Source organism: Chiloscyllium plagiosum, unplaced genomic scaffold (assembly GCF_037043375.1).
Source record: "Chiloscyllium plagiosum isolate Xiang-an unplaced genomic scaffold, Cpla_swu_hap1 HiC_scaffold_34, whole genome shotgun sequence".
NCBI lineage: Eukaryota > Metazoa > Chordata > Chondrichthyes > Orectolobiformes > Hemiscylliidae > Chiloscyllium > Chiloscyllium plagiosum.
In genome coordinates this window covers 31,819,904-31,835,291 of record NW_028270172.1, presented here as the reverse complement: position 1 = coordinate 31,835,291, position 15,388 = coordinate 31,819,904, and the positions used below count along the sequence as shown (strand labels likewise).

At 50.1% G+C, this 15,388-nt stretch overlaps 1 protein-coding gene across 3 annotated transcripts in view; it reads left to right on the top strand.

Moving 5' to 3' along the window:
• The window catches only part of LOC122564409 (uridine phosphorylase 1-like), a 117,743-nt gene that overhangs the window by 91,962 nt on the left and 10,393 nt on the right, over positions 1–15,388 (top strand). For all 3 annotated transcript variants that reach the window (XM_043719225.2, XM_043719222.2, XM_043719223.2), the window contains one exon: positions 14,192–14,338. In XM_043719225.2, coding sequence (XP_043575160.1) covers positions 14,192–14,338 — 147 coding nt within the window. The remainder of the gene's footprint in view (positions 1–14,191; positions 14,339–15,388) is intronic.

The window sequence follows — 15,388 nt, the reverse complement described above, 5'->3', positions numbered from 1 at the left end:
ACCATTGTATTTTTGTGGCTCATTCAGTTCAGTTTTTAGTCAGTGGTAACCTCAGGATTCCATGATGGTAACATCCATGAATGTCTTGGGGCAATGGTTAGATTGTTTCTTGTTGGATATGGTTATTGCCTGGCATTTGTGTGGCACAAATATTACATGTCACTTCTCAGACCACGTCTGGATATTGTCCAGATTTTGCTGGATTCATTGGATTCATTGGATGCACTGCGTGTCTGTGTCACAAAGTTTCAGTAGGTCTTATTAAAATGAAATTGGTTTATTTCTGTCTCACCACTTTGCTATATATGAAATATTTAAGTTGTAAAGTTATGGTAACCCTTGTGGTTCATTAATCTGATTTTATAAAGTGACCATTGAAAGCTTATAGCAACATGGTATGCTTCTAGGTCTGAAAAAACTCTTTTTAATTTGACTGTGTTAATTTTTTTACATATATGTTAACAAATATAAATGGGTAGATTCAAACATTGATTCTGCAACTATTACCAAAAAACAATTCCCTTCTTAACATAGATATCTTTATACAAGGTTGAATTCAAACCTAAATTAATGGTGTCCTGCCTTGACTCATTGTCACATTCAAGTTCAGTGCATTAATGTTGTTGTCACTTGATTCCTCCAGACATTTGGTAAAATAGACTAATTCAGTGGTTTGTCTCAATTACATCTTGCATAGTGCTTGCAAGTTCCTTAATTCATAGAATAAAGTACTTCCTGTTGCTCCTTCCAAAGTGAATCACCTCACACTTTTTTGCATTGAACTCCATTTGCCACCTCTCAGTCCAGCTCTGCAACATAGCTATGTCCCTCTGTAACCTGCAACATCCTTCGCCAATATCCACAACTCCACTGATCCACAAATTTACTAACCCATCCTTCCATGCCCTAATCCCGGTCATTTGTAAAAACAACAAACAGCAGTGGACCCAAAACAGATCCTTGCAGTACCCCACTAGTAAATGAACATTTCCCATCAACCAAGGAACAGGAGAATCGACGTTTCGGGCATAAGCCCTTCTTCAGGCCCGAAACGTCGATTCTCCTGCTCCTTGGATGCTGCCTGACCTGCTGCGCTTTTCCAGCAACACATTTTCAGCTCTGATCTCCAGCATCTGCAGTCCTCACTTCCTCCATTTCCCATCAACCACCCTCTGTCTTCTTCCAGCTGGCCAATTTCTGATCCAAACTGCTAAATCATCCTCAATCCCATGCCTCTGTATTTTGTGCAAAAGCCTACAGTGGGGAACCTTATCAAATGCCTTATCATATACACAACATCAATAGCTTTACCCTCATCCACCTGTTTGATCACCATCTCAAAGAACTCAATAAGGTTTGTGAGGTGCAACCTACCCTTCACAAAACCATGTTGACTATCCCTAATCAACTTATTCCTCTCGAGATGATTATAAATCCTCTCTCTTATGACCTTTTCCAACACTTTACCCACAACCGAAGTAAGGCTCACTGGTCTATAATTACCAGAGTTGTCTCTACTGCCCTTTTTGAACAAGGGGACAACATCGCTATCCCCCAGTCTTCTGACACTATTCCTGTCCTGATGACATAAAGTTCAAAGCTAAAGGCTCTGCAGTGTCCTCCCCGCCTTCCCTGAGAATCCTAGGATAAATCCCATCTGGCCCAGGGGAGGTGTGTATTTTCACACTTTTCAGAATTGCTAACACTTCCTCCTTGTGAACTTCAATCCCACCTAGTCTGGTGGCCTGTATCTCAGTAATCTCCTCGAAAATGTTGTCTTTTTCCAATGTGAATACTGACGAAAATTATTCATTTAGCATTTCCCCTATCTCCTCGCACTCCACGCACAAGTTCCCACTATTATCCTCGATTGGCCCCAATCTTACTCTAATCATTCTTTTATTCCTCATATATGTATAGTCTGCCAACAACTTCTCATGTCCTCTCCTGGCTCTCCTTAGCTCTCTCTTTAGGTCTTTCGTGGCTTACCTGTAACTCTCAAGCACACTAATTGAGCCTTCACGTCTCATCCTAACATAAGCTTTCTTCTTCCTCTTAACAAGCGAATCAACTTCCTTAGTAAACCACAGCCCCTTGCTCGACAACTTCCTCCCTGCCTGATTGGTACATACTTATCAAGGACACACAGTAGCTGTTCCCTGAATAAGCTCCACATTTCAATTGTGCCCATCCCCTGCAGTTTTTTTCCCATCCTCTGCATCCTAAATCTTGCCTTATTGCATTATAATTGCCTTTCCCCCAGCAATAACTCTTGCCCTGTGGTATATATCTATCCCATTCCATTGCTAAAGTAAACATAACCGAATTGTGGTCACTATCACCAAAGAGCTCACCGACCTCCAAATCTAACACCTGTCCGTGTTCATTACCCAGTACCAAATCCAATGTGGCCTCGCCCCTTTTGGCCGATCTACATACTGTGTTAGGAAACATTCCTGTACACATTGGATAAAAACTGACCCACCAAAAGTACTCAAACTATAGTATTTCCAGTCAATATTTGGAAAGTTCAAGATCCCCCATAGCAATTACCATGTTACTCTCGCTCCTATCCAAATCATCTTTGCTATCCTTTCCTCTATATCTCTGGAACCATTCGAAGGCCTATAGAAAACTCCCAGTAGGGGACTTCTTTCCTGTTTCTAACCTCAGCCCATACTACCTCAGTAGACAAGTCCTCAAACATCCTTTCTGCCAGCATAATACTGTGCTTTACTAACAATGCCACACCTCCCCCTCTTTTATCACCTTCTCTGTTCTTACTGAAACATTTAAATCCCAGAATCTGCAACAACCATTCCTGTCCCTGCTCTATGTCTCCAAAATGGCCACAACATCAAAGTCCCACCAACACCAACTCATGCTGCAACTTCACCCACCTTATTCTGGATGCTCCTGGCATTGAAGTAGACACACTTCAAACCACCTTCCTGCATTTTGACTCAAAGCACTCCGCTTCTTCCTTTCCCGCCGTACCACCCAGTACCCTTCCACCGACACCCTCCTTCGACTGACCGAACTGGTCCTCACCCTGAACAACTTTTCTTTCCAATCCTCCCACTTTCTCCAAACAAAAGGAGTAGCCATGGGCACCTGCATGGGCCCCAGCTATGCCTGCCTCTTCGTAGGGTATGTGGAACAATCCATCTTCCGCAACTACACTGGCCCCACCCCCCATCTTTTCCTTCACTACATTGATGACTGTATCGACGCTACCTCGTGCTCCCACGAGGAGGTTGAACAGTTCATCCACTACACCAACACCTTCCACCCCGACCTCAAATTCACCTGGACAGTCTCGGACTCCTCCCTCCCCTTCCTAGACCTTTCTGTTTCTATCTCAGGCGACCGAATCAACACGGACATCTACTACAAACCAACCGACTCCCACAGCTACCTGGACTACACCTCCTCCCATCCTGCCCCCTGCAAAAACGCCATCCCATTCTCCCAATTCCTTCGTCTCCGCCGCATCTGCTCCCAGGAGGACCAGTTCAAAATACGTACAACACAGATGGCCTCCTTCTTCAAGGACCGCAATTTCCCCCCTGACGTGGTCGACGGTGCCCTCCACCGCATCTCCTCCACTTCCCGCTCCTCCGCCCTTGAGCCCCGCCCCTCCAACCGCCACCAGGACAGAACCCCACTGGTCCTCACCTACCACCCCACCAATCTCCATGTACAACGCATCATCCGCCGTCACTTCCGCCACCTCCAAACAGACCCCAGCACCAAGGATATATTTCCCTCCCCTCCCCTATCAGCTTTCCGTAGAGACCACTCCCTCCGCGACTCCCTTGTCAGATCCACACCCCCCACCGACCCAACCTCCACTCCCGGCACCTTCCCTTGCAACCGCAGGAGGTGCAACACTTGCGCCCACACATCCCCCCTCACTTCTCTCCAAGGCCCCAAAGGAAACTTCCATATCCGCCACAGATTCACCTGCACTTCCACCCACATCATCTACTGCATCCGCTGCAGCCGGTGTGGCCTCCTCTATATTGGGGAGACAGGCCGCCTACTTGCGGAGCGATTCAGAGAGCACCTCTGGGCCACCCGGACGAACCAACCCAACCACCCTGTAGCACAGCATTTCAACTCCCCCTCCCACTCCACCGAGGATATGCAGGTCATTGGACTCATCCACCGCCAAACCACAACAACGCGACGGTCGGAGGAGGAGCGTCTTATCTTCCGATTGGGAACCCTCCAACCACAGGGGATGAACTTGGACTTCACCAGTTTCTTCACCCCCCTCCCCCCACCTTGTCTCAGCCGAATCCCTCCAACCCGGCACCGCCTTCTTGACCTGCAGTCTTCTTCTTGACCTCTCCGCCTCCATCCTACTCCGACCTATCACCCTCACCTTGACCTCTTTCCACCTATCACATTTCCAACGCCCCTCCTCCAAGTCCCTCCTCCCTACCTTTTATCTTCTCCTGCTGAACACTCTCTGCTCATTCCTGAAGAAGGGCCTGTGCCCGAAACGTCGAATCTCCTGTTCCCTGGATGCTGCCTGACCTGCTGTGCTGTTCCAGCAATAAAGTTTCAACTTTGATCTCCAGCATCTGCAGACCTCACTTTCTCCTGCTTTCCAGTGCACTCTTGCGACCTTGAAACCTTATTTCTGATCTCACTACTCTGAACCTCCGGGACACTGGAACTACAATTTAGGTCCCCATCCCCTGCTGAATGAATTTAAACCTTCCCGAAGAGCATTAGCACATATACCCCCCAGGATATTGGTACCCCTCTGGTTCAGGTGTAGACCATCCTGTTTGTAGAGATCCCACCTACCCCAAAATGAGCCCCAATTATCCAGGTGTCTGAAACCCTCCCTCCTGCACTATCCCTGTAGCCACATGTTCAAATCCTCTCTCTCCCTATTCCTCACCTCGCTAGCACGTGGAAGGGAGTCCAAACCAGAAATAACAACTCTGTTTGTTCTAGCTCTAGGCTTCCACCCTAGCTCCCTGAATTTCTGCCTTAAATCCCCATCTCTCTTCCTATCTATGTCATTGGTCCCTATGTGGACCATGACTTGGGGCTGCTCCCCCTCAAGGATCCTGAAAACACAATCCGAGACATCATTAACCCTGGCATCTGGGAGGCAACACACCAACCGTGTGTTTTTCTCCTTCCCACAGAATCTCCTATTGGTCCCCTAACAATGTGGTCCCCTAACAATGGATTCCCCAATGACTAAAGCTCTGGTTCTCTCCCGCCTTCCCTTCTGAGCAACAGGGAAAGACTCTGTGCCAGAGACCTGTACGACATGGCTTACCCCTGGTAGGTTCCCCCCCCCCCCCCAAACCACAACAGTATCCAAAACAGTATTCTTGTTATTGAGGCGAATGGCGACAGGGGATCCCTGTACTGCTGGCTGGTTCCCTTTCCATCCCCTGACTGTAAACCATCTGCCTTTTTCTTGTACCTGAGGTTTGACTACCTCCCTGTAACTCCTCAATAACCCACACAGCCTCCTGAATGGTCTGAAGTTCATCCAGCTCCAGCTCCAGTTCCCTAATGCGGTTTTCGAGGAGCTTGAGTTAGGTGCATTTTCCGCAGCTGCAGTCAGCAGGAACACTCGTGGTGACCCTTACCTCCCACATTCTGCAGAAGGAACATTCAACTGCTGTAACCACCACTTCCACTATTCTAAATTACCAAAGAGATTATTGAAAAATGAAGAATTAAAAAAAAGATTATCAGTTCCAATCCTGATAAGGATAAGGTATGTACAGGCCCCACCTGTCCCAGAAACTGTCCCAATTCCACAGAAATCTGATGTTGTCCTTTCTATCTCAGTTCTCCAGCCACATACTCACCTTGTTCATACCTGCCCAAGATGGTGGCGGTGTGGGTCTCTTCAGCTAGAGCTCATACGCTCCATGTTTTGTTTCTCCTAGTGTTTTTTTTCCCTTCTTTCTTCTCTGTGATATCCTGAACTCCTGGCCTCAGTGCGGACTCGGACCCCCGGCCTCAGGACTCGGACTCACGGCCTCAGTGAGGACTCGGACCCCTGGCCTCAGTGAGGACTCGGACTCCCGGCTTCAGTGAGGACTCGGAACTCTGGCCTCAGTGAGGACTCAGACTCACGGCCTCAGGACTCGGCTCCCGGCCTCAGTGCGGACTCAGACCCCCGGCCTCAGTGCGGACTCGGACATCTGGCCTCAGTGAGGACTTGGACTCCCGGCCTCAGTGAGGACTCGGAACCCCGGCCTCAGTGAGGACTCGGACTCCTGGCCTCAGTGAGGACTCGGACTCCTGGCCTCAGCGCGGACTCGGACTCCCGGCTTCAGTGAGGACTCATAACCCTGGCCTCAGTAAGGACTCGGACCCCCGGACTCAGTGCGGACTCGAACTCCCGGCCTCAGTGAGGACTCGGACCCCTGGCCTCAGTGAGAATTCGGACTCCTGGCCTCAGTGAGGACTCGGACTCACAGCCTCAGTGAGGACTCAGACCACTGGCCTCAGTGCGGACTCGGACTCCCAGCTTCAGTGAGGACTCGCAACCCTGGCCTCAGTGAGGACTCGGACTCCCAGCCTCAGTGAGGACTCGAACTCCCAGCCTCAGTGAGGACTCAGACCCCTGGCCTCAGTGCGGACTCGGACTCCCGGCCTCAGTGCGGACTCGGACTCCCGGCCTCAGTGCGGACTCGGACTCCCGGCCTCAGTGCGGACTCGGACTCTCGGCTTCAGTGAGGACTCGGACTCTCGGCCTCAGTGAGGACTCGGACTCCCGGCCTCAGTGCTGACTCGGACCCCTGGCCTCAGTGCAGACTCGGACTCCCGGCCTCAGTGTGGACTCGGACATCTGGCCTGAGTGAGGACTCGGACTCCCAGCCTCAGTGAGGACTCAGACCCCTGGCCTCAGTGAAGACTCGGACCCCTGGCCTCAGTGAGGACTCGCACTCCCGGCCTCAGTGTGGACTCGGACATCTGGCCTGAGTGAGGACTCGGACTCCCGGCCTCAGTGCAGACTCGGACTCCTGGCCTCAGTGCGGACTCGGACTCCCAGCCTCAGTGTGGTCTCGGACTCCTGGCCTCAGTGAGGACTCGAACTCCCAGCCTCAGTGAGGACTCGAACCCCTGGCCTCAGTGCGGACTCGGACTCCCGGCCTCAGTGCGGACTCGGACTCCCGGCCTCAGTGCGGACTCGCACTCCCGGCCTCAGTGCGGACTCGCACTCCCGGCCTCAGTGAGGACTCGCACTCCCGGCCTCAGTGAGGACTTGCACTCCCGGCCTCAGTGAGGACTCGGACACCCAGCCTCAGTGAACTTGGACTCCAGGCCTCAGTGCGGACTCGGACTCTCGGCCTCAGTGAGGACTCGGACTCCCGGCCTCAGTGCTGACTCGGACCCCTGGCCTCAGTGCAGACTCGGACTCCCGGCCTCAGTGTGGACTCGGACATCTGGCCTGAGTGAGGACTCGGACTCCCAGCCTCAGTGAGGACTCAGACCCCTGGCCTCAGTGAAGACTCGGACCCCTGGCCTCAGTGAGGACTCGCACTCCCGGCCTCAGTGTGGACTCGGACATCTGGCCTGAGTGAGGACTCGGACTCCCGGCCTCAGTGCAGACTCGGACTCCTGGCCTCAGTGCGGACTCGGACTCCCAGCCTCAGTGTGGTCTCGGACATAGGCCTCAGTGAGGACTCGAACTCCCAGCCTCAGTGAGGACTCGAACCCCTGGCCTCAGTGCGGACTCGGACTCCCGGCCTCAGTGCGGACTTGGACTCCCGGCCTCAGTGCGGACTCGCACTCCCGGCCTCAGTGCGGACTCGCACTCCCGGCCTCAGTGAGGACTCGCACTCCCGGCCTCAGTGAGGACTTGCACTCCCGGCCTCAGTGAGGACTCGGACTCCCAGCCTCAGTGAACTCGGACTCCAGGCCTCAGTGCGGACTCGGACTCTCGGCCTCAGTGAGGACTTGGACTCCCGGCCTCAGTGCTGACTCGGACCCCTGGCCTCAGTGCAGACTCGGACTCCCGGCCTCAGTGTGGACTCGGACATCTGGCCTGAGTGAGGACTCGGACTCCCAGCCTCAGTGAGGACTCAGACCCCTGGCCTCAGTGAAGACTCGGACCCCTGGCCTCAGTGAGGACTCGCACTCCCGGCCTCAGTGTGGACTCGGACATCTGGCCTGAGTGAGGACTCGGACTCCCGGCCTCAGTGCAGACTTGGACTCCTGGCCTCAGTGCGGACTCGGACACCCAGCCTCAGTGCGGTCTCGGACTCCCAGCCTCAGTGTGGTCTCGGACTCCCGGCCTCAGTGAGGACTCGCACTCCCGGCCTCAGTGAGGACTCGCACTCCCGGTCTCAGTGAGGACTCCGACTCCCGGCCTCAGTGCGGACTCGGACTCTCGGCCTCAGTGAGGACTCGGACTCCCGGCCTCAGTGAGGACTCGGACCTTTGGCCTCAGTGAGGACTCGGACTCCCGGCCTCAGTGAGGACTCAGACCCCTGGCCTCAGTGAGGGCTTGGACCCCTGGCCTCAGTGAGGACTCGGACCCCTGGCCTCAGTGAGGACTCGGACTCCCGGCCTCAGTGCGGACTCGGTCATCTGGCCTCAGTGAGGACTCGGACTCCCGGCCTCAGTGCAGACTCGGACCCCCGGCCTCAGGACCCGGACTCCCGGCCTCAGTGAGGACTCGGAATCCCGGCCTCTGTGAGGAATCGGACTCCCAGCCTCAGTGGGGACTTGGACTCCTAGCCTCAGTGCGGACTCGCGCTCCCGGCCTCAGTGCGGACTCGCGCTCCCGGCCTCAGTGCGGACTCGCGCTCCCGGCCTCAGTGCGGACTCGCACTCCCGGCCTCAGTGCGGACTCGCACTCCCGGCCTCAGTGCGGACTCGCACTCCCGGCCTCAGTGCGGACTCGCACTCCCGGCCTCAGTGCGGACTCGCACTCCCGGCCTCAGTGCGGACTCGCACTCCCGGCCTCAGAGAGGACTTGCACTCCCGGCCTCAGTGAGGACTCGGACTCCCAGCCTCAGTGAACTCGGACTCCAGGCCTCAGTGCGGACTCGGACTCTCGGCCTCAGTGAGGACTCGGACTCCCGGCCTCAGTGCTGACTCGGACCCCTGGCCTCAGTGTGGACTCGGACTCCCGGCCTCAGTGTGGACTCCGACATCTGGCCTGAGTGAGGATTCGGACTCCCAGCCTCAGTGAGGACTCAGACCCCTGGCCTCAGTGAAGACTCGGACCCCTGGCCTCAGTGAGGACTCGCACTCCCGGCCTCAGTGTGGACTCGGACATCTGGCCTGAGTGAGGACTCGGACTCCCGGCCTCAGTGCAGACTCGGACTCCTGGCCTCAGTGCGGACTCGGACTCCCAGCCTCAGTGTGGTCTCGGACTCCCGGCCTCAGTGAGGACTCGAACTCCCGGCCTCAGTGAGGACTCGAACTCCCAGCCTCAGTGAGGACTCGAACCCCTGGCCTCAGTGCGGACTCGGACTCTCGGCCTCAGTGAGGACTCGGACTCCCGGCCTCAGTGAGGACTCGGACCTTTGGCCTCAGTGAGGACTCGGACTTCCAGCCTCGGTGAGGACTCAGACCCCTGGCCTCAGTGAGGACTCGGACCCCTGGCCTCAGTGAGGACTCGGACCCCTGACCTCAGTGAGGACTCGGACTCCCGGCCTCAGTGCGGACTCGGTCATCTGGCCTCAGTGAGGACTCGGACTCCCGGCCTCAGTGCGGACTCGGACCCCCGGCCTCAGGACCCGGACTCCCGGCCTCAGTGAGGACTTGGACTCCCGGCCTCAGTGAGGACTCGGACTCCCGGCCTCAGTGGGGACTTGGACTCCTAGCCGCAGTGAGGACTCGCGCTCCCGGCCTCAGTGAGGTCTTGCACTCCCGGCCTCAGTGAGGACTCGCACTCCCGGCCTCAGTGAGGACACGGACTCCCGGCCTCAGTGAGGACACGGACTCCCGGCCTCAGTGAGGACTCGGACTCCCGGCCTCAGTGAGGACTCGGACTCCCGGCCTCAGTGAGGACACGGACTCCCGGCCTCAGTGCGGACTCGGACTCCCGGCCTCAGCACAGTCTCGGTGTGGTGCCATCTTGGCCCAGTGTGGTAGCCATGCAGGCGGCTTTTATTTCAATTTTTCAATTTCTTATCCCTTAAGAATTTGTACTTAAGCATCTGTATCTCGGTACCTTTGTACCTATGATGGTGCTGTAAGTGACAACATGTACTTAAAAAGTACAGTGCAAATTTACATAACAATAAAGCTAATGCTAAATGATTAATCCTCCTGTTCTTGTGCTCACTAGCATATGACACTTGGAGTAATCCTGAGACTGAGATCCTATCTTTAATTTCCTTTCTAACCCTCTGAAATCTGCCTTCAGAACCTATTCCCTTTTTCAACTCTGCAATCAGAACCACAACGTCCCTCTTTACCTGTAGCTGTTCTGTGACATCCTTAACTCCAGCAGTAGGAAGGCAACACAATATTCCTTTTCTTACAGCAATATGTAGAAGGCCCAACAATGGATGATGCCGTGCTGGATCTGGTTCCGGGGAAAGAAGCCAGACAAGTGGTCAGTATGGCTGTGGGAGAACATTTTAGTGGTAACGACCACAGGACGGTACAATTCAAACTTGTTCTGGACAAGGAGAAAAATGGGAGGGGGCGTGTGTGCAAAGACAAGAGGAGGAGGAGGAGGATACAGTAAAATTAAGCTGGATCTGGCCATAGTAGACTGGGAAGTCTACAGTGGAGCTACGGGGTGGGGTGTACTCAAAAAAAGGAACTAGAGAGAGGTACAGGTCCAACATGTACCCTTTGGCAGGAAATGTAGGAGCAATAAATTCAGAGAAGCTTGGATATCTAGGACAATTCAGGACTGGATGAGGAAGAGGAGAAAGGCTTTTAGCAAGTCCAAAGGGAGAAATTTAGCTGTGGCCCTCGAGTAATATAGCAAGTGCAGGAGGAAATTTAAGAAGGCAATTAGAAGAGCAAAAAGAGGGCATTAAAAAAGGACTTGTACTCAGGGTTAGGGAGAATCCTAAGATTTTTATAAATACATTAAATGGAAGAGTTAACCAGGGAAAGAGCAGCACCCATAAGGGACCAAGAGGGCAACCTGCATGTGAAGCCACAGGATATTGGAAAGGTGTTAAATGATACTTCTCTTTGGTCTTCAGTCTGGACCAGGAGGACGTATGTACAAAATACGGGAAAAGGGATTGTCAGGAGCATGCATTGTTTGACATAGGAAATGGGGAGGTGTTGGAGGCTCTGTTGGTCTGGAAAATAGACAAATCCCCTGGCCGAATTGCATCCCAAGCTGCTGTGGGAGGTGAGGCAGGAAATTGCAGGGGCTCTGACACAAATTTTTCATGTGGTCACGGCAGGGGCAAGTGCCAGAGAGCAGCTGATGTGGTTCCACTTTTTAAGAAGGGTGATCAAGATGAACCAGAAAATTACAGACCAGTGAGTCTCATGTCAGTGGTAGGGAAATTATTGGAGAAAATTCTGAAGGAGAGAAAAGCATGGGTTAACTCGGGATAGTCAGCATGGCTTTGTCAGAGGGAGGTTATACCTAACAAATTTGTTTGAGGTTTTTGAAAATGTGATCAAGTGAGTAGATGAGGGAAGTTCAGTTGAAAAACTGTTTGAGAAGTTTAAAGCACATGGGATTGAGGGAAACTTGGCAAGATGAATCAGAAACTGGCTTAGTAATAGGACACAAAGGATAGGGTAGAAGGCTGTTTAAGTGACTGGAGGCCAGTGTCCAGCAGTGTATCACAAGGATCAGCACTGGTACCCTTACTGTTTGTTATATACTTTAATGATGTCGATGAAAACGTGGGAGGAATGTTAAGTAAATTTGCAGATGACACCAAGGTGGTAGAGTGGTTTATAGCAAGGAGGATGGTTGTAAATTACGGGAAGATATCGCTGGGTTGGGCCGATGGTCTTTAACCCTGATAAGTGCAAGATACACTTTGGAAGATGAAACAAGATGAGGGAGCATTTAATGAATAACAGGACACTGGGTGGCTTAGAGGAACAGAGGGATCTTGGGGTATTTATTCAGGTCCCTAAAGTCAGCAGAGCACATGAATAGGGTGGTTAAGGCAGCATATGGGACACTTGCTTTCAACAGTCGTTGTATAAATATAAGAGCAAGGAGTTAAAATTGGAGTGATATAGTGTGTTAGTCAGGCCGCAACTGGAGTACAGTGTGCAGTTCTGGTCACCTTACTACAGGAAGGATACACTTGAGGGAGTAAGAGGAAGGCTCCCCAGGATTTTGCCTGGAATTGAGCAATTGAGCTATAAGGACTGACTAGATAGGCTTGGATTGTTCTTTTTTAAAGCAGAGAAGACTGAGGGGGGTGGTCATGATTGAGGTGTATAAAAATATGAGGAGTGTGGACAGGCTGAACCAAGGGTTTCCCTTGGTTGAGTGGTCAGTCACTGGAGAGCATACTTTTAGGGTAAGGAGCAAGAGATTTAGAGGGGATTTGGGAAGAAACACTTTTTCTCTCAGTAGGTGTTGGGAATTGGAATGCACTGCCTGGGAATGTAGTGGAAGCCAGAAACCTTACAACCTTTAAAAAACTTTTGGATGAGCACTTCAAGGATATGGGACAAATGCGGGAAATTGGGATTAGACCACCTTTAGTGATAGTTCGTTAGTGCAGACCCAATGGTCAAGGGGCCTTTTCGAATCTGTATGAAGCTATACATACTATCCATTTAGTCCTCATGGATGCAGAGCAATGGCTCCAGCTAGTTATACAGTGCCAAAACACATGTAGTTGGATGTACACTTATCGAGGCCCTTCTGACTAGCCAACCCATAACTCTAAAAACTGTTTACTATTCCTGGAATTAGTAGGCAGTATGAACATGTAAAAAGCTATTTCTCAGAAAAAGAGAGGAAAACACTACACAGAATTAAACACAAACTAAATATCCATCTTTCACTTTAAAGATTAGAAATACTCACCAAGACCTACTCACCAATCAGCTACTTTCCTTGCTCTCACATTGACACATAGCATTAGTTTCATTACAGATAAGCATCGCAATCTGCATCTTATCACATCTCACCCTGGAGACTTTATCACTTGGAGTAAATCGCTCTCACTCCATCTGACTGGACAATTTACTCTGACCATACACTTTGATCAAACCTTTATATATAAAGTTCTGATAAATGGCTTTTTTTTAACCTTCTTACAACAATAATCGTGACCTATTTCAGGCAAGGAATCTCAGGTATCTGATAGATAAATGCTTCTATTGGGCAGTTTTCCTGTTTCACAAGGCTATTTTTAGTTCCTCAAAAGCTATTGCTTTTAGGTCTTTGTCTGACTTTTATTTTATAATTACAAAAGATTTACCCATTGACTTCCCACTTCGAACCAAATTCACTTTGGCTCTTAGTTTGGCTAAGTCTCCCCTCACTCTGACCAATGAGTGGTTAAAATGTACCCAATTCAGTAACAATCCAAACGTACATATTGAATGCCCTTAAATACATTCAGAATTTATTAGTCACATCTCAGAAACTCAAAACTAATTGATTAAATATGTGTGTTTTAAAATTGAATAAAAATCCAAAAGATGTGGAAATCAGAAGCAAAAAATCAGAAATTGCTGGAAAAGCTCAGCAGGTCTGGCAGCATCTGTGGAGGGAAATCAGGATTAACGTATTGGGTTAAGTAACCCTTCCTCAGAACTGAAGTTTAAATTGATTACTTGTTTACAGCTGAGTTAATGTTTTATCTAGAGAAAAACAATGCCAAAAGATATATTGTTTCATTATATATTTATTAATTAAAAATGGTTACCACTCAGTTTTATTCCATTTAGTTAAAAGTCACACAACACCAGGTTATAGTCCAATGGGTTTATTTGGAAGCACTAGCATTCGGAGCGCTGCTCCTTCATCAGTGATTGATGTTCATCCACCTGATGAAGGAGCAGCGCTCCGAAAGCTAGTGCTTCCAAATAAACCCATTGGACTATAATCTGTTGTTGTGTGATTTTTAACTTTTTCCACTTCAGTCCAACACTGGCATCTCCAAGCCATTACTTCATTCATTATTACATTCACTCCATTACTACATTCCTCCTACATCCTTTGATCCATTATAGATATACCGAGGAAGATGTCCATGTTAACAAATAAATTGATTTTTTGTAGGTCAAGCACGTTTAGATGGTGCATTCTGCAACTATACCCATGAGGACAAGATGAAATACCTGCAGCGTGCCTATGACGCAGGGATTCGCAACATTGAGATGGAGTCCTCTGTATTCGCAGCTATGTGCAAACGAAGTGGCTTACCAGGTAATTACCTGCATGTGAAAGAGTTTGCAAGGGACTGCTAAAGATACTTCACAAATTGAGTTTTTTTTTTAATCTAGGAGAAAGTGAGGACTGCAGATGCTGGAGGTCAGAGTCGACAGTGTGATGCTGGAAAAGCACAGCAGGTCAGGCAGCATCCGAGGAGCAGGAGAATCAACGTTTCGAGCATAAGCTCTTCTCCTGCTGCTCGGGTGCTGCCTGACCTGCTGTGCTTTTCCAGGACCACACTCTCAACTCTTGTTTTTTTAATCGACTCATAGATTTTAAACATTTTAATCAGAAACTGTATATTTTATATGACAACCATGTGCTGTTTTAATGATCCTGTACAGTATGCTTGTTCTTAATATCTGAAATTTGCCGATAATGTCTCAAAAATGTTAGCAAATATTTAGCATTAATTTCAGCCAGTTGAACTTCATTTTTATCTTGGGCTCAATACTGTGAGAGGTATTTATGTTGAAGAGCTTCACATTTCAGGAACTCAATGGAAGCATTTAGCACTATTGGATCTGATAGGGTACAATGCAGTATTGTCCAACAGAAGGGGCTGACCCATCTCAGGTGTGGCAATAGCAACACAATTTGAGCTTAATGCACTGGCATAGTGCAGGTAAATTTACTTAATGTATATGTTAATTCACTAAGCATCTACCATCATTCAATAACTAATAGTTATAGAGTCATAGACATCTACAGCACAGAAAAAGCCAATCAGCTCATAATATCTGTGCCAGTCAAAAACAACCACTTTAAGACCCTGTGAGCAGTACATTTGAACTGTCAAGATGAGAAGTTGTAAGCACAGGTGCATATTTCACTCGCTGCTGCTATCAAGTCAACACGAGTTTGTGTTGTATTCCCCATGGCTGATTTTTAATACTGTTGCCCGATAGCTGGAGACCCACACCACGACTTAACAAACATGCCAGCACTGCACTGATGGCCATGGCTGCCTCTGTCTCTGTCAGTTGCAAGGATGAAAAAGGATGATGAGAGCAGCAGAGAAGCTGTGTAAAAGAGGAGCAAAGA